The sequence below is a fragment of the Apodemus sylvaticus genome, chromosome 19 (genome assembly GCF_947179515.1).
Source record: "Apodemus sylvaticus chromosome 19, mApoSyl1.1, whole genome shotgun sequence".
NCBI lineage: Eukaryota > Metazoa > Chordata > Mammalia > Rodentia > Muridae > Apodemus > Apodemus sylvaticus.
Window position 1 is genome coordinate 10,024,920 of NC_067490.1, and position 17,891 is coordinate 10,042,810.

The 17,891-nt window shown below is 53.2% G+C and overlaps 1 protein-coding gene across 3 annotated transcripts in view; it reads right to left on the reverse strand.

Moving 5' to 3' along the window:
• Positions 1 to 251: 251 nt before the first annotated feature.
• The window catches only part of Itgb2 (integrin subunit beta 2), a 37,108-nt gene continuing 19,468 nt past the window's right edge, over positions 252 to 17,891 (reverse strand). For all 3 annotated transcript variants that reach the window (XM_052164570.1, XM_052164571.1, XM_052164568.1), the window contains exons 6-16: positions 16,737 to 16,978; positions 15,422 to 15,577; positions 14,490 to 14,585; positions 9,090 to 9,179; positions 7,703 to 7,843; positions 7,071 to 7,258; positions 5,770 to 6,014; positions 5,034 to 5,256; positions 4,234 to 4,439; positions 1,126 to 1,292; positions 252 to 771 (exon numbers count right to left, since the gene is read on the reverse strand). In XM_052164570.1, coding sequence (XP_052020530.1) covers positions 709 to 771; positions 1,126 to 1,292; positions 4,234 to 4,439; positions 5,034 to 5,256; positions 5,770 to 6,014; positions 7,071 to 7,258; positions 7,703 to 7,843; positions 9,090 to 9,179; positions 14,490 to 14,585; positions 15,422 to 15,577; positions 16,737 to 16,978 — 1,817 coding nt within the window. In that variant the 3' untranslated portion in view covers positions 252 to 708. The remainder of the gene's footprint in view (positions 772 to 1,125; positions 1,293 to 4,233; positions 4,440 to 5,033; positions 5,257 to 5,769; positions 6,015 to 7,070; positions 7,259 to 7,702; positions 7,844 to 9,089; positions 9,180 to 14,489; positions 14,586 to 15,421; positions 15,578 to 16,736; positions 16,979 to 17,891) is intronic.

Here is a 17,891-nt window from a genome sequence, read left to right on the forward strand (position 1 = left end):
GGGAGCAGGAGAGGGGAGGTTGGGCGACTTTCTGTCATGTGACCCCCTCGTTGGGCAGCCACACAGGATTTAACCCTGGGTCTCAGAGGGCTCCATACAAACAGGCCCACGGACAGGGAAGAAGAGAATTAAATCTCCCGTTCCATGGCCCAGATCCCACCTGAACCCTCAGGGTGTAGATGGATGACAGCAGGCGGGACAAAGCACTTTACCTCAGCCGCCTTGCCCCAGAGGACTCCACACAGCTTACCTTCCATGGGCAGCACGGATGGAAGTTTTATTATATTACATACATGATTATGATATAATCCGTGGAGTATCGTTTTATACTCACATATAATACAACGGACAGGATATTAACAATATAATAATAGTAGTTTTATACCCTGATGAGTTTAAATATAAATAAGTTGGGGCCACCTTTACTGAGACTACTGTCTCTCTATACGCAAGAAAACCGTGGGCGGAACCTCTTGGGACTCGGAACAATTCTTAAGGCTCTGTGGCAAAAGTGTATAGGTCGAAAGATGAGTCCGTGGAAACCCTGGCAGACTTGATATAACGGCGGAAAGAAACCGAGCAGGTTTTGGGATCCTTGGAGGCATGGCACGGGGGTGAGCTGTAAGGCACGTGGTGTTTGCAGAGGGGAGGAGGCGTGGTCTGGGGGAGGGGTCTCATCTGCTTGATTTTGCTATCTCGTGCTCTGCTCTAGCCTTCGGCAAACTTGGGGTTCATGACCGTGGTCGTGGCACTCTTGAAGAGGGGGTTGTCCTAGAGAGGAACCGGAGACGCTCTTGTCAGTGCGGGGAGGGTGTCAGGACTCCAAGAAGCCACCCGATCAGTTCCAGTCACTCTGAGGAGCCACCCGGGACAGGAAGCTTTCCCAGGACCAGTCTCAGGGCTAAGCCTGCGCACCACAGCACGCTCTGGGAGACTGGAGGTTAAGCTAAGCTGGGGCGAGGCGTGCGCCATCTCCCCAGGATGGCCCCAGTCCCACTGTGAGAAGTGATGGAGTTGGGGAAGGCCCCTCTAGTGGGTCTCCCAAGCACCGCTGGGACAGAGAGAGGTCAAGAAGAGGAAGCACCCGTGCGCCACGGGGTTTCCCGCAGAAAGGCCACCACTCACGTTGTTCCACTGGGACTTGAGTTTCTCCTTCTCAAAGCGTCTGTACTCCCTGAGGTCAGTCAGGTGGGTCAGGGCCTTCCAGATGACCAGGAGGAGGACACCAATCAGCACGATGCCTACCACGGTGCCCCCTACGATGGCAGCCACTTTGGGGCCTTTCACACACTCTGAGGAAGAAGCACACAACCACAAGTGTCAGCCCCCTCCCCACAGCAGCCAGTGTACCAAGCTATTCCTGTCACAGGGGGAAATCGCCCATTGCCACACCTTGTGAGGAGATGAGAGAATCTAGCCACGCCCCCACGAGAAATAAGATCCGCTCTGGTGCTTCTGAATGAAACCTAAGGGCTGTTTGGCCAGGTCAATGGCCAACCCGAGGAAAGCTTGGTTGAGATGACGTCATCCCTGGTTGCCACCTACTGAGCTGTGTTTGAGGCACCCCTGACTATCAGTCTCATCGTGCAGTTATGGGAATTGGCAGAACTGTCTGAGCTGGCACATTCAGGCAAAGGGATTCCATGGTAACCAATGCCAGTCAGCTAGGGGTGACCATGTGATGAGCAGAACCCTGTCCCAAAGTCCAGGGTTGAGCTGGCCTCCCCTGGGTGTGGGTCCTGGAATGTAGTGAGCTATCCAGCAGACTGTGACTGTGGGACCGAGGTGGGTACTAACAATGTGAACCTCTCCCTGCTGGGTGGGTCCCCAACAACATTGTCATAGAATCTTTCATATCACTGTGGCTGTTTCAGGGAGGCCTGTTTGTCTTCACAGAGGTTAAACAAATTTGGCTAAGGTGGCACGAAACCAGACGTAATCTCCAATGTGGCTACAGCCAGCAGACTCAAACGCCAAGGGCAGAGTCTGGATCCTATCTGCCTTTTAAGGGTTCCTGACTTGAAGACAGGCTCTGGGGGCTGCAGGTCTTGGTCCTGTAGAAACCTGGATGCTGCTGACCTGAGCTTCCGGTGGTCACCTGAGCGGTTTCTGTGAACAGTTCCCCTCAGCTCTCTGAGTCTAGATGCGATGGGTAGCTGACATCCCAAGGCTGTTTGCCTAAACCTATAAGGCATTCTGTTCTATCTTTTGCCCAAATCCATCATGCCCAACAAAGGTTATTCAATATACTTCCAAGCTATTTAGCATCTGGTTTTTTTTTGTTTGTTTGTTTGTTTTAAGACAGGGTTTCTCTGTGTAGCCCTGGCTGTCTTGGAACTCACTCTGTAGACCAGACTGGTCTCAAACTCAGAAATCCATCTGCCTCTGCTTCCCAAGTGCTGGGATTAAAGGCGTGCGCCACCACTACCCGGCAGCATCTGACTTCTTAAACCATCTTTTAGGGACCCCAGGATCTATCACCTGTTTCTCTCAGTGCCACTTCTTTGGGTTCCATTTAAAGGGGGGCTCAACACCACCCTCCAGCCCATCCTGCCTGCTCATCTCTTCTCTGTTAAGTCCTAGACCAAACAACAGTTTTACCTGCGTCTACTGCTGCCCCAACATAATTTGTCCGCTTGGCTAACGACAGGACACCATTTATACAATAACAAGATTAAATCTGCCCTGTCCAGCTCCTGACAAGAACCTTCACTACTTCCTAAAGTGACTGTGTTTCCCTGGCCCCTCACAAAACCATGCACCTTGTTCCCTGACAGGACTGTGTCTGCTTGGTTCCTGATAGGATCGCATCCATGCTATCCTCCAGCAGGGCAAGACCCACCTTATACCCTAGCAAAGGAGCTGATGGACGGGACTTTTAAAAACACCACTTGGAAGCCGGTGAAATGGATCAGCCGGGTGACCTGAGTTTGATCCCATGTTTAAAAAGGTTACCAATGGGCACGCATGTGTGTATGCACTAATCATGATAAAGAAGTAGAAATTACAGAAAAAAAATAAAGACTTTAAGGAAACACAGCCAAGTATGGTCACTTTCTGGAAATTTCTAATGGTTTCCCAGAATGTTCAGGAACAGGCGTGTGCTCTTCCAGGACTTGTGGGGCATCATGGGGTGTTGACTGACCAACCACACACCCTCTGCTTCCCCTGTCCCATAGCTTCATCTTCATATCTAGGAGAACTGGCCCCAGGAACCCTTCTTCCTTTAGCATGTGACACTAGAGACCAGGTCATGATCTCTAAGCTCACCGGTCTTTCTGGGTCTGGCAAAGACCACAGCCATGTGGAGGGCCAGCCAACAATGTTTGGGGAAGGAATCACCTCCACGTCCCTGAAGCCCTCCACGGGGCATTCTGAAGAAGCAACAGATACCATCCCTCAGGATCCTGCCAAGGGATGAGATGCTCTGGCTAGACAAGGAGCCACTGAAAGGGCATCCTGCTTGTGGTGGCTTGAAATGGGAACGGTCCCCATAGATCCATGTATTTGAATGTTTAGCCCATGCCTTGTGGCACTATTAGGAGGTGTGGCCTCATTGGAGTGGGTGTGGCCTCGTTGGAGTGGGTGTGCCTTTGTTGGAGTGGGTGTGCCTTTGTTGGAGGAAGGATGTCACCATGGGAGCAGACTTTGAGATCTCCTTCTCCCCCTGCCCCCCAGACAGGGTTTCTCTGTGTAGTCCTGGCTGTCCTGGAACTCACTTTGTAGACCAGGCTGGCCTCGAACTCTGAAATTCGCCTGCCTCTGCCTTCCAAGTGCTGGGATTACAGGCGTGCGCCACCACCGCCTGGCAATGACAACCTTTAATTGGGGCTGGCTTACAGGTTCAGAGGTTCAGTTCACTGCCACGCTTCCTGCCATGATGATAATGGACTAGATTTCCGAAACTGTAAACCAGCCCCAATGAAATGTTTGCCTTGGAAGCCTTGGTCATGGTGTCTGTTCACAGCAATAAAACCAAACTAAGACAACACCCAATGTGTAATGGAGTAACCACCAGGAGACCCCATCTGCTGTTCATCTCCTTACAAGGCCAGGTAAGGAGCAGGAATGAGAGGGTCACAGGACAAGGCAAGTGAATGGCTGTCAGTTGCCCTGCCCAGGTCTCCCGATGGCTCCTCCTCCTGCTGCTCAGCCTGCCTTGTTGCTATGCTCCACGGAGCCCAGACCGTGAGCTCTCATGAGCTCTCATCCCCAGGGACCACTCAGCCTCACCTCGATTGTCTTCCACATGGATGTTGTAAATGCCCCATCCGTCCTTCTGCTGCAAAGTGTACTCTATCCAGCAGCCCTCCGAGTCCCTCTCTTTGCAGGGCTTTTTCTCCACAGGGGGAGTTTGCAGCAGCGTCATATTGGCACACTGAATGCTACAGTTCTTCTCATAAGGTCCCTTATCAAATTTCAGGCACTCGGCACAAAAGCTGCGGAGGAGTCGGGTAGGGTAGGCGGTAAGAAGAGTAAGGGCGTGTGGTGTGGGTGTTCAGGGGTGTGCGGGTAAGCAGAGATGCATGCACTAATGTGTCAAAGTTTGTGGGCCAGGACGTCTGGGGGTATGTGGGTACACTGGTATTTGAAGGGGCATGGATGGACCCAGCTGCAGAGCTATGCAAGGTGACACGGGTGACATGGATGATTCGGGGGAAAAAACATGGTCGTGTCTGGTGCGCGGTGTGAAGAGAGTGTGGTCATTTGCAAACTAGGTGGTCCCAGATAGAGGTTCTGGGAGCTTTCAGGTCTCAGGGTAACCAAGTGAGGGACGAGAGGCACAAATTGTGTTCCTAAGAGGGTGTGGAAGGCAGAGCCAATGTTAATGGAAACTTCATCCAAAGGTTGAAGGGGGCAGAGGCCTAGTACCACTCCTGTGAAGCCAGAACTCCCATAGGCATGCAAGAAGGTGGGTGGTGGCAGGGACACTGGGCCTGTGGAATCCTGCTATGAACTCTGAAGCAGTGGTGTCCCCAAGGGCTCCCGGGTTGGGCAGCAGTGAGGGTGATATGGGCAGTGGGAGCACTCACGTGTGGTTGCTGAGGCAGGGCAAGGTGCAGCCGGGACACTTATCGCACAGAGGTGGCTGGTAGTTTCCATCACATATACACTTGTTGCACTGGCACCGGCCACGGCCACTGCATTCCACCAGCCGTGCATTCAGACAGCCTATGGTGGACCTGTCACACTGGCAGGCTGAGCCCTCAAAACCATCCTTGCAATTACACTGGCCACAGGAGCAGGAGCCCCTGTCTGGAAAACAACCGAGGTTAGCACGACTCACTTCCCTACAGGCTGCTAGGAACAGGGATGCATCCTCCCTCCACCGTGCTCCTCAGACCACCGTGCTCCCCATACTGATCAAGGAAGACTGGACTTAAGCCCCCGCCACCTTTCTCCCTCCTCACATGACCCCTGAGCACCATGGAAGGATAGCCTGGCAAAGCCACAGAGACCAGGGATACCTTCCTGCCCTGCATCTTTGGCAACATGGCCGCCAGCCAGCCAGATGGGACTTCCATGTTGTCTCTGAAAAGCTCTTGGATCAGGACATGACTATTACCCACCACTGCCTTCCCAGGACAATGCTGACTAACATGACGCAGACACAGATGCAGACACAGACACAGACATGCAGACGCGCATGTGCAGTTGCAAATGTGGACACAGGTCATGCAGGGAAGGCTTGCTTGCCTGTCTGTCTGTCCCCAATGTCCTGCTTAATATCTCTTGGTATGCATGGACAAAAAAGCCCCCAACACTCACCTGTGCCACCGCAGACTTTGCCGTCATATCTCTCACAGTTGACATTGTCGCACTCGCAGTATCGCCCAAAGATCAGTTTGTTGGGGACATCACTGGTGTGGCACACACACTGCCCACAGATGCAGTCTCCCAGCCCCGAGCACACAATGGAACTATTGTCCTTCCGGCAGTTGCCCTCCAGCTCCTGGCTGCTCCGGCCCTGCGTCTGGCACTCACAGGTTTTCCCAATGTAGCCAGACTCACACCTGGTGTGATGAGGGAGGGGTTGCGATTAGGTGTGCCCTTTGGATGCAGACACCCGTCCTTCTCGGCCCAGCAGTCACCCAAACACTTGTAAAGTATGCCATAGCATACCCGCTCTCTAAAGGTCTCCTGAGCATGGGTCACGTACTAGGCAAGGATGTCTCCGGGGTCATACAGTAACTGGTCTATGGGCGTGGTACCTCTGGCAGTCTCAGCTGGGAGCTGCCTGAGACTTGTGCTAGTGGATTGTCCCAAGAAGCCAGGATCTGTCCCCCCTGACCTAGCCTTGGAAGGAGGTCTGGTGGGGATCTGAGATCACAGCCTTATCATCGAACTAGGTAGACAGAAGAATGTATGGACACCGTATACAGCTTAGTAAGAGGAGAAGAATGGCAACAGCTAACACAGACACACCCTGCAGTGTCCTCCTGCAGGAGGAAGCCTCAGAATTCACTGACCAATGGCCTAGTCCTCCAGGCAAGTAAGCTCAGCCTTGTAGAGAAGCCACCTAGGGCTGTACACTTAGAACCAGGGCAAAGTGCTACCGGCCGGGGGCAGCCGCAGAAACCACCACTGTTAGAGTTTCTGGGAGGAGGTATAATATATAGCCAGTGCAGGTCTGAGGTGTGGGATAAAGCGCCTCAAAGATCAGAAACTGGGACAGCAGTGGGGAAAAGATGGCTGGTACCCAGACCAGTAACTATAGCCTGTTCACTGGTCACAGCCTTCCTCCTCCATGAGGCAGAGCATCTTAAACTGATGCCTGCCTGGGTTTACGTGTCCACGGGATGGCTTTAGGGCCCAGGCTACTGGGAGTGGTCATCTGTCCCAAAGAAACTCTGACTGCTCAGAGTCTCTGAGCTAGGCCCAGAGGAGCACCTGAGCTAGGCTATGGGAGCACCTGCTGAGCATGGCTTCCCGCGTGAGCTTGGCCATACCTCCTTCACTTGAAGACATTTGTCTCATGGGCAGGCAGGTCGTGGGTTGCTCGTGACTACCTCCACACAGACACCTTTTTCACAGACTAACATCCCACAGGCCACACCTCCCCTCCTCACCTGCAGATGCCACACTCCATGACTCCCTTGCCTCTACAGAGACTCTGCTCCCGGCTCTGGTCTCGGCACTGGCACTCGCACAGGGGAAGGACATGCACGGTCACTGTGTCCGTGAAGCCCAGTGCCCGGATGACAAAGGACTGCTCCTGGATGCACTCCGATGCCGTAACCTTTACCTGGAAGGTGACCTGTAAGAAAATGGCGGTGTTCAGTTGGGGATTGTGGGTGACCAGGGTAATAATAATAGCCTTGCTTTTTGTCCCTTGCTAGGTGTCCAGAGGTGCATGTCCAGAAGTTGCCCCTAGAGGGTGCTATCATCCTATGCCCATTTTTCTACCCAGAGCCATTGTAGATGGAAATGTGCAGGTATTCACTGTGTTGATAGGTGTGGAGCTGCAGCAGAGATCATGTCTGGTCCCTCCCCTAATGTTCCATCTGGCCTCCTCTCAGATGTTTAAAGGGAGGAGAGGCTGAGTACTGATCCCTAACGGTTTCCTCCCTTGTTTATTCCTGTGATCCTCCTTTTTCTTCATAGCCATCCTTGGGAGTGAGTGGGTCACCAAGGTCTCCACAGGATCCTCCAACACCCTGGTATAGAGACCCTGGTAGGTGTGCAGGCAGGCCAGGCTCACCGGGATGTTGATCTGCACGCCGTCACAGTCCCCTCGGGATTTGCCTATACTCGATGCTCCGTTACTGCAGAAGGAGTCATAGGTGACTTTCAGGGTGTCCGGGAGGGTGGTGTGGTCCAGGAAGACTCTAGAGGAGAGTTTCTATGGGAAGAGAGCAGCTATGCTCAGGAGTGACAGATGTGGCTGTCCCTGCCCCGCCCCAGCTATCTCACTCCTCAAGTCCCTCCTGCACATCAGCAGATGACTCAGACACCTAACGGGAGCTGAGTGGTTGTGGCAGCATGGGACAGCTGGCTGGGGTCATGGGGTTGCTCTGAGACGGGTTACTGGCAGGTGACTGTCACAGACACGGGCTGTGGACCCTGTGAGGACTATCCCTTTGCTGTTGAACCGCGGGGTTAGCAGAGGAGGAATGACAGACTGGTGAAGTGATACGAGATCTGAGGCACAGCTGCAAAGAGAAAGAGTACAGGTAGCATGCAGCAAGTAGGCAAAGATGGCGTCACCTAAGTCATCCCTGTGAAGATAGAGCTAGGCACGCCTGGGCAGTGGCCAGGTAGAGGAGCCTGCTTGTGGCACCTGGGGCTCACAGGGCCAGAGAAGAAAACAGGATTTCCCCCACCCTGGCCCTGGGCTTGTATTCTAATCAGCAACAGTCGCGAGAGGCTTCCCATATGGTATGTGCTGCCAGCCTTCGAGATGTTCGATAACAGGATGCGGGCCAGACCTTTGGGGATACCTGTCACTGAGAGTAGATTTCTGTTATTGCTTGGGACTGGACGTTGTCTGAGCCCTGGGCTGTGTTTGGTGCATGCTGGTGTTCACCAGGACACTGGGCCAATGAGGCAAGCAAATCTGCATGCATTTGGACAGATTGCCCATCCCAGAGAAGGAGGAGGAGGAGGAGGAGGAGGAGGAGGAGGAGGAGGAGGAGGAGGAGGAGGAGGAGGATGGATGAGGGGTCAAGGAGGGCTCACACAGAATAAGGTTAGGGGCTAGCATACAAGAGGCACAAGGAAGTCTTCACAAGGCCACTGTGATGAATTCTGGGGTCTCCCCACACCCTGAGAAGTTCCATTCTGCCTTCTCCAGCCCTCTACTTCCTGCTCTTTCATGGTGACTGCAAGGAAGAGCCAGGAAGAAGGACCACTGGTGTTTCAGGAAATAGCAGTTAGGGTCTGGGACAGAGCAGCCATGAAAGGACACAAACCGTCAAAGTAGCTGGTACGTCTCCCCTTCCTTCTTTCCCCTGCCCTGCCTGCCCAGCTGTGAGGATCTCAGCAGGAGCCCCAAGACAATGTATCCCTCTCAGCCCTCCCCAGCCATTCACATGCCGACCCACAGGATCCTAGCCAGTCTGACACGCCCAGCTTTGCTGGAGACTCACATAGTAGGCATTCTTGATGAGCTGCACCACGTTGCTGGAGTCTTCGGACAGTTCCCCCACTGCTGACTTGGGGATAATCTCTGTGAGTTTCTGTTGATGAGAAGATCAAGCTAGCGCAGGCCCCTTCACAGCCATGAGGCTTGCGATGGGTGCCCAGGGCCTCCCTCTCTCATGAGCTGGCTCGTAGGACGTTCAAGTTGGTGATAATACCTCTGAATGCCAGCAACAGATTCTTGGAGCAAAAACCAAGCAGCCAAGGCCTGGTGGAGCAGCCTCTCACCCTAGCTGAAGAGCCATCAATCTCTTAGGTTCTGGGCCTGGAAAGCGGCAGGCCCTGAAAAGCTGGGTCGAGTGTACCCAGGCCTCTCTTCACAAGTTCATGGCCTGTCTGGGTTACTCAGCTAGTGTCTCAGAAGAAAAACTGAGTAGATGGCTAAGGGAGAGAGACAGAGAGGGAGAGGGAGAGGGAGAGGGAGACGGAGACGGAGACGGAGACGGAGATGAAGACAGAGACGGAGAGAGAGCTAATTCCAGGATAGCCTATTCTACACAGAGAGAGAGTTCCAGGACAGGAACTACACAAGGTTACACAGAGAAACCCTGTCTCAGCTCCAGAGTCCTGAATGGAGGTCACACTCCTGGGCGTGATTGTCCACAGCAGACATTTCAATCCGATGGCAACTCTGAATTAAGAACACATGATGGTATTCCTACCCCATCAGCACAATATACAGATAACAGTAAAGTGTGGTGAAATCACAGGCAGTGGTTAAGTCTTGACCAGATCAATAATTTCAGATTTCTAACTTAGTAGTGATGGTTACATTACCCTGTGACAAGGCCGCTCCTCAGAGAAGGTGGGCCAGACAGAGCCCTTGAATGACAGACATCCTGCCGTCTGTCCTTTCCTCACACCTTTCCTAGTGTTACTCATGGGCACGCCACACTTCATGAATGGGGAGTGGTCATCCCTCTCCCACACACCTCCACATAACTGACGTCCAGGCCACCCAGGCACAGCGCCCTTCCTTGAGTCTCTGGAATAAAGTCTGTCTGTCCCTCTTGTGAGTCCATCAAAGCTTAACATCCACCCCGGGTTCTACGGTCCACACTTCATTTGCCCCTGCACAGGACCAGTCCCGGCTAGGAGAGCCGGGCTCTTCTAGGCCCTGTTTGTGCATGCCAAGGAGGATCTGGTGTGGACAGTCTCCACATGTTCCCTGTGTTCTTGAGCATCTCCCAAGAACAGAGAGGATTAGGAAGGCCTGTGACCTCTGCTGTGGTCAGTCTTGTCAACTTGATTAAATCTGGAGCCAGCTAAGACATGCCTCTGGACAAGCCCAGTTTGGTTGACTGGACAACTCCTCTCGGCCTTTTGAGGAAGCAGCCAGGAGCCTTTGTGGGATGCTCCAGCTGTTACTGGTTGCCAGGCATTCTAGTGGATCACCTTGTACAGTATGTATGCAATTCTGCCAGCTTGGCTCCTCTACAGAGCCCCGCCTGATTCAGCTGTCAAAGCGCAGGGAGCGGTGGGTATGGGACTTGTCTCCTGTCTGCAGATTTCTCTCTCACTGCCATGTTGTCTTCTGAGATACAGCTCATGCCACCAGCAGTGAAGAGTTGGGGCCTGCTACGACTGTGAGGAGAGGACAGTCCATAGCCCAACTACAGACAAGGACACTGGGTGAGTGCGTGCGTGCGTGTGTACGTGCGTGCGTGCATGCGTGCGTGTGTGTGTGTGTGTGTGTGTGTGTGTGTGCGTGCGTGCGTGCGTGCGTGCGTGTGTGTGTGTGTGTGTGTAATGTTCTGACTTTGGAGCAGTCTCTTGCTTCCACTGGTCACCCTGTCCTGTGCTGAAGCTAAGCCACCGCCTTCCATGGCTGCTCCATCCTCCACTCTAAGGATTCCCCAAGTCTGTCCCTCCTTGCCCCTAATGTCTCTTCAAGGTGTACTCTCTGGAGCCTGACAGTAGAAGTGTTGGCATGGCGGTTACCTCAGTAATCAGGGCTTGCCTCAGACCTGCGATGTGGCTGACTCCCCATTTCTCATTCAGCAATGTGCAGCTCGCAAAAAGTCATCTTCCCAGATGTTGTGTGCTCCCCGCCCCTCCCCCAATCGCCACACTCCACCTCACATCCGAGCCCTGTAGCCTGTCCATTTGGAAGTACCTCGGTTGCTCAGAGCTGTGACGCAAGGAAGGTGGGCTTGGGTTCACACTGGGCTGCTGTCTGTGAGGATAGGCAGGGACTGCCGAGGAGCTGTGGTTACTCTCAGATGACAGGGCGGGTGCTGTCTGAGGTCACTTGGTGACTGAGCTCAGAGTCCCCACAGTGGTCTTTCTGGGTGGGCATTGCTGCCTCTCTTGGAGGAGGAAGCTGGGTCCCTTCTTTAGATGTGTTGAGAGGCCAAATCTTTTACGTTTAGACTCCATTTTAGAGAACTTGACCTAAGTTTGAACTCAGGTAAACTAACAGGCTGGTACCTAGCATTAGTTTCCAAGTTGACCCCCCAACAAAACCCGAGTCTAGCTCCAGTCTCTAGGCTAATCCCCAACAAGACCAGTGTCTCCAGGCTATTTCAGCGTCTCCAGGCTATTCCCCCAGCAAACCTGCACCCCCAGGTCACAAGCCCATCTCCTAAAGACTTCCAATGCAGAGGGGAACAGAAATTAAGTTTATGACATGATTCCCAGCACTAGCCAATTATGTTAAAGGCCATGGTAGCTTCCTTCCTTCCTTCCTTCCTTCCTTCCTTTCTTTCTTTCTTTCTTTCTTTCTTTCTTTCTTTCTTTCTTTCTTTCTTTCCTTCCTTCCTTCCTTCCTTCCTTCCTTCCTTCCTTCCTTCCTTCCTTCCTTCCTTCCTTCCTTCCTTCCTTCCTTCCTTCCTTCCTTTCTTTCTTTCTTTCTTTCTTTCTTTCTTTCTTTCTTTCTTTCTTTCTTTCTTTCTTTTTTTTCTAGACAGGGTTTCTCTGTATAGCCCTGACTGTCCTGGAGCTCACTCTGTAAACCAGGCTGGCCTCGAACTCAGAAATCTGCCTGCCTCTGCCTCCCAGAATGCTGGGATTAAAGGTGTGCACCACCACCGCCCGGCCATAGTAGCTTTCTAATTAGATATTTGTACACTTATCCCCTGCTTGCTGCTTACTGTAAAGCCTTGCCCAGATAGACATTGAGGGCTCCTCTCTCCACCAAAACTGTCTTGAGGGTCGGTGGTGAGCTGAGGGGCCCGAGCTAGCTCAAATAGAATAAAGACCCTGCTGTGAGTTGCATCAGATTGGCTCCTGTCTGGTTTTTTGTTTGCTTGTTTTTTGTTTTTTGGGGACCCACTACCATTTCCTTGGCACTACAGTATCTGGGGTGGCTGAGATCTGTGGTTCTCTGACCCTCATGAATGAGCCATCAGACATTACAAATTGATTATAGCCATCGTGTTCCAGCCTTCAGGTCACATGACAGATAAACACATCTCATTCTGGCTCGGGGTCCTATGCTGAGCAGACCCTGGGAGCAGAGATTCTTCTAGAGAGAGAATTCATCATGCCCCCGATCCCAGCCACTGTCCATTAAGATCAGTCCACAGGTTGGGCTGCCTATGCCCTGCACATTCCAAAGGAAGGTAGCCCTGGGCAGTAGCTCCCGGCAGGTGTGGGTGGGTGCCCCCCAGGCCATGAAGGGTCCACTTACTGTCAGGTGGGACTGGAGATCCTGGTCAGCCATGAGATCAGCCCTGAGAGGGGAGGAGCCACGGAAGCTCAAGCCCCAGCTCTCTCTTAGCCTTTCTAGTCGCCGCTGACTTTACCCTTATACTGTGGCAAGCTGACTGGCAGTCCAGTGGACTTAGCTTAACTCTTCAGGCCTGTCCAGCAAGTCGCTGAGCCAGGGAGAAGGCTTGGGAGACTGGCCACACCAGAGACACTTGCCTGTGTGAACTTGTCCTCTGAGGATACGGCCTCACCTCCCCAGCTAGCTTGTCAAGGCAGGACATACACATGATATAGCAGCAGAAACACAGGGTGAGCCTCAAGTAGCATTTTGAGGGGCCACGGGGAGCCGCCCCAGCCACCAGTGAATACTTCCTAACTTTCTGGCTGCTTTTTGCTCCGTGACACCATGGGACCCAATTACTGCCATCATGAGAGGTGAATGGATGGAAAGGGGAGTCCTACAGTATGAACTGAAGGGTCCAAGGGTCTCCTGACTACAGATGTGGAACTTCGCCTTCCTTTAGGAGCCACCCTAGAGGTGAGCTCCCTGAATGCAGAACCTTGGGGTCACCAGGTGTGACTGCTTTACAAAGAGCAAAGCCAGCTGCTTCCTCCCCAGGAAGATGCACTGCTGTTTCAAAGCCAACGGCAAATCCAAGATCCTGTTTGCTTTGGTTTTGGCTTCTGTTTGTTGAGGTGCTTTGGGGAGACTTGTCTCGAACCAACACATATAGGAAGGAGGTGTCCCCCTGTGGGCAGAACTGAGGTCTCCTGAGGTGGTAGCAACACAGGAGTTTGGCTCCATCTGAAGGCTCAAAAGGAGCTTCTTTTTGAGGGAGGGAGGGAAGGAGAGAGGGGGGAGAGAGAGAGGGAAGGGGAGGGAGAAGGGAAGGAAAGGGAGAGGGGGAGAGGGGAGGAGAAGGGGAGGAGGGGATGATGGGGAGAGGGGGGGAGGGTGATGGGGAGAGGGGAGGGGAGGGTGATGGGGAGAGGGAGGGGGAGGGGAGGGAGAAGGTGAGAAGGAGGGGGAAGGGGAAGGGGAAGGGGAGGGAGGAAGAGGGGAGAAGGTGAGAGGGAAGGGAAAGGGGAAGGGGAGGGAGGGAGGGAGGAAGGAGGAGATGGGGGAGAGGGATGGGGGAGGGGAGGGAAGAGGAGAGGGGGAAAGGGAGGAGGAAGGAGAGGGGGAGGGGGAGAGAAAGAGAGGGAGAGAGGGAGGGGGAGGGAGAGAGGAGAGAAAGAGAGAGGGGAAAGGAGAGGGAGAGAGGGAGAGGGGAACGGGGAGAGGGAGGGGGAAGGAGAGGGAATGAGGGAGAGGGGGAGGGAGGGGGCAGAGGGAAGGGGAGAGGGAAGGAGAGGGAGAGGGAAGGAGAGGGAGAGGGGGAGAGAAAGAGAGAGAGAAAGAGAGAGAGAAGTAGTTCCAGACAGCTTTGTTCCAGGAGAAACAAACAAACAAAAAAAAAAAAAAAGCAAGCAGCCCTGTGAAATTTCAAGACAAGCCGTGGACACTGTGTGGCCTAACAGCAACTTCAACTTCCCTCACAGGATGCTCACTCACAGAAAACTGTGGCTGCTGGGCAGGCCCACCACCCACAGGGCAGCACAGAAAGCAGAACTAAGGCAATACTGGGCAGGGCCCGGCCAGCTTGTCACTCCCAGCTGAGATGGCCTGTCGCCACATTGCACAAGGCTCCGCTTACCTCATAGGTTTTCACCATCTTCTTTGTCACCGCAAAGATGGGCTGGATGTTGCTCTCGGAAAGTTTGTGCGCCAGCTGGCCCACGGATGGGTAGTCCTGGAGAGAGGGGACAGCTTGTCAGGCAAACCTTCCAAGACACGTCCAGGCTGACAGAGCATCATGAGCCCCGGCTCAGGCTGGGCCTCGCTTGGTGTCAATCTACTAGCAGGTGACAGGCTTGGCAGGGAACCAACCAAACCCTTTGAAATCCACGAAGAGAATCCTGACAACTGTGGTGGCTAATGCTAGGTAAAGAAACTACAGTGAGCCACCACTCTGGGTGCCAGCAGGGCCCTGAGGAACTGGCCTATGGGCACCTAGCAAATCTCTACGCTCCACTAGCACTAGATTTTAGACACTACCCCTCACCTCCATGATGAATAGCAGAAGGGCATGATATCCAACTTGGGGGGGGGGGTAAATGGTCATAAGATACCAGGAACCCCAGATTGTTTCTGCCACCAGCTCCAAATCACTGGGTTCCAGGTGGTCCCTGCAGTGTTTGGGCTCAAAAAAAAAATCCTTTATGGTAACTTTGGGGAGGCAATGAGTGTGCAGGGATAGCCTGGGGCTCTGACAAGGTCATTGCAGGCAAAGCAGCACTCATAGAGACCGTGTGGTGGATGGAGAAGGCTGTGTGAGGCCCTCTGCTGTGAGGACCACGGCCAGGATTGCCTTGCGGGCTAACATGGGTGCCGGGAATCAATCTTGTGTTATCGCCAGGCTCTCCTGGGATCGCCTCTGTGATCTGTTATTTGTATTAGGAGGAGTCTGGGTTCTGTTTGGGTGACCTGGGCATGTGACCCTGCTCTCAGCCTGTCCCCTTGTCATTTCCGCGACTGTTATGTAACCAGTCTTGGTACGGGGCGTGCCAAGGCAGGCAGAGCACTCACAAACTCATTGCTCCTCTTGTACATGTTATCCTCCAGGTGGCAGCGGCCATCGTTGGGGGTCAGGATGGCACCCAGTTTCCCATCGCCGGCAAAGTGGAAGCCGTCGTCTGTGGCGAACACCAGCAGCCTCGTGACATTGCGCCAACCAATTTCTTCCTGGAAAGAAGGCAGCCGGGGGTTACCTGGCTTGGTTTCCCCGTTGGGGCACTCAGGGGAGAAGAGGTGTGTGTGAGAGACAGAGAGAGACAGAGAGACAGAAAGAGAGAGACAACCAGAGAGATAGAAAGACAGAGAAAGAGACAGAGACACACCCACAAAGACAGAGACAGAGTCATAGAGAGTGAAAGAGACACAGAGACATAGAGACGGAGACAATGAGACATAAAAACAGAGTTGCAGAGAGAGACAGAGAGATAGAGAAACAGAGACGTGGAGACAAACAGATAGACAAACACACACAGATCAGACAGACAGACAGACAGATAGACAGAGGAAGCTAAAGAGAGCCCCAACCCAGTGCCAAGGAATTGCCTAAGCCGCCAGCTCCCAGCATGCCCTGCAGCAGTATGAGGTAAGAACGGAAACACATCTGATCTAAAGAAAGATGTCTTCGCAGCTCTCTTCAGACCCGGAACTAGATTCCAGCAACACAGCCGTGAAAGAAACAGAGCATGGCCTTGTCTGTTAAAATGCAAACACCTCCCAGGCACAAAAGAGGGGACCAAGGGACGTCCACAGGGGAGCTGAGTGCCCGGAATGATTGAAGTCACATCCACTTGTGGCACCCATGGATCGTACCCTAGTCCAACACACGTGTAGAGTGTGTGTGCCCACAGCATGAACCCAGCAAGGGAATGAGAGGGGACCCAGGCTGAGTTAGGATGGGCTCGCTGCAATAACCACATGATAAAAGACAGTCTGGGACTGACAGGCAGGGATGTGGATGAGGTGACATGGGAGCTAATGACAGTCCTCACACTCTTGATCAGAGAGGGAAAAGGCTTTAGGAACCAGAAGACCTGCTGCTGGGTGGCCTAGCTCACAGGAACATCGCTATGAGGGCCTGTCAGTCAGCACGGACATGGGCAGGTGTTTTTTGTGTTAGGAGGAGTCTGGGTTCTGTTTGGATGACCTGGGCTCACCCAATACACTGTGGCTGGGAGTGATGCGGAGGCTGCCCTTCTGAGGCCCAGGGTGACCAGATGGGGGTGAGTCCCTGAACAGACTCACCGACCAGAGCAAGAGGCTCCAGAGCCCTGGTGAAGGGCCTGAGTTTGAGGAAGCTGGGAAATCTGAACAGGGACAATGGCCTCACCGGACAGGCAGCAACTTGCATGATGGCGTCCAGCCCACCCTCGGGGGCGTCCAGGTTTCCAGAAATCAACTGCTTGCCGACCTCTGTCTGGAACTGGTTGGAGTTGTCGGTTAGCTTGAGCACGTGCCGAAAGGCAAAAGGGGGTTGGCAGGCCTTCTCCTTGTTGGGACACGGGTTCCTCAGCTTCTCGGGATGGGTGTTGACAAAAGGCAGCACCGTCTTGTCCACGAAGGACCCGAAGCCTGAGGGGTACATGGTATGAGGCAGGGGGACAGGGGACAGAAGCAGGAGCCAGGACTCTAGGCAGGACTGGGAAGCCTGAAGCCTGAGGGATATAAACAGGCTGGAGGCGCAGGGTTGAGGCGGCAGGCAGGACAGTGAGCCTTCCAGGGAACTAAGGACCAAGCCTCAGTTTCCCCAACAGGGGAGAAAGCAAGATGGTTGTGCGAATATGACAGCTGAGTGCGTGGTGCAAGCGCGTGTGTAGCCATGTGCGACTGAGAATATGTGAGCCCGTGTACAAACATGAGTGTGCGTGTGGCAGAGCATGTATATGGATGTGGTCATGCACATGTATGACCATGACTGCACATGCAAGTATCTGTATGGATACATGTGGCCTTGTGTATGCAGCCATACAGGCACACACGGGTGACTAGACATGTGCAAAGGCATTCCAATGTTCTTGTGTATGGGATCCTGGACGTGTGTGTGAGCATGTATACACACATGAGTGTACGTGCACACAAGAATATATGCGCTTGGGCTGGAGAGATGGCTCAATGGTGAAGAGCACTGACTGCTCTTCTAGAGGTCCTGAGTTCAAATCCCAGCAACCACATGGTGGCTCACAACTATCTGTAATGAGATCTGATGCCCTCTTCTGGTGTGTCTGAAGACAGCTGTAGTGTACTTATAATAATAAATAAATCTTTGGGCCGGAGCAAGCAGAGGTCCTGAGTTCAATTCTCAGCAACGACATGACAGCTCACAACCATCTGTACAGCTACAGTGTACTCATATACATAAAATAAATAAATAAATCTTTAAAAAAAGAATATATGCAGGGTGGTGGTGGCACACGCCTTTAATCCCAGCACCTGGGAGGCAGAGGCAGGCAGATTTCTGAGTTTGAGGCCAGCCTGGTCTACAGAG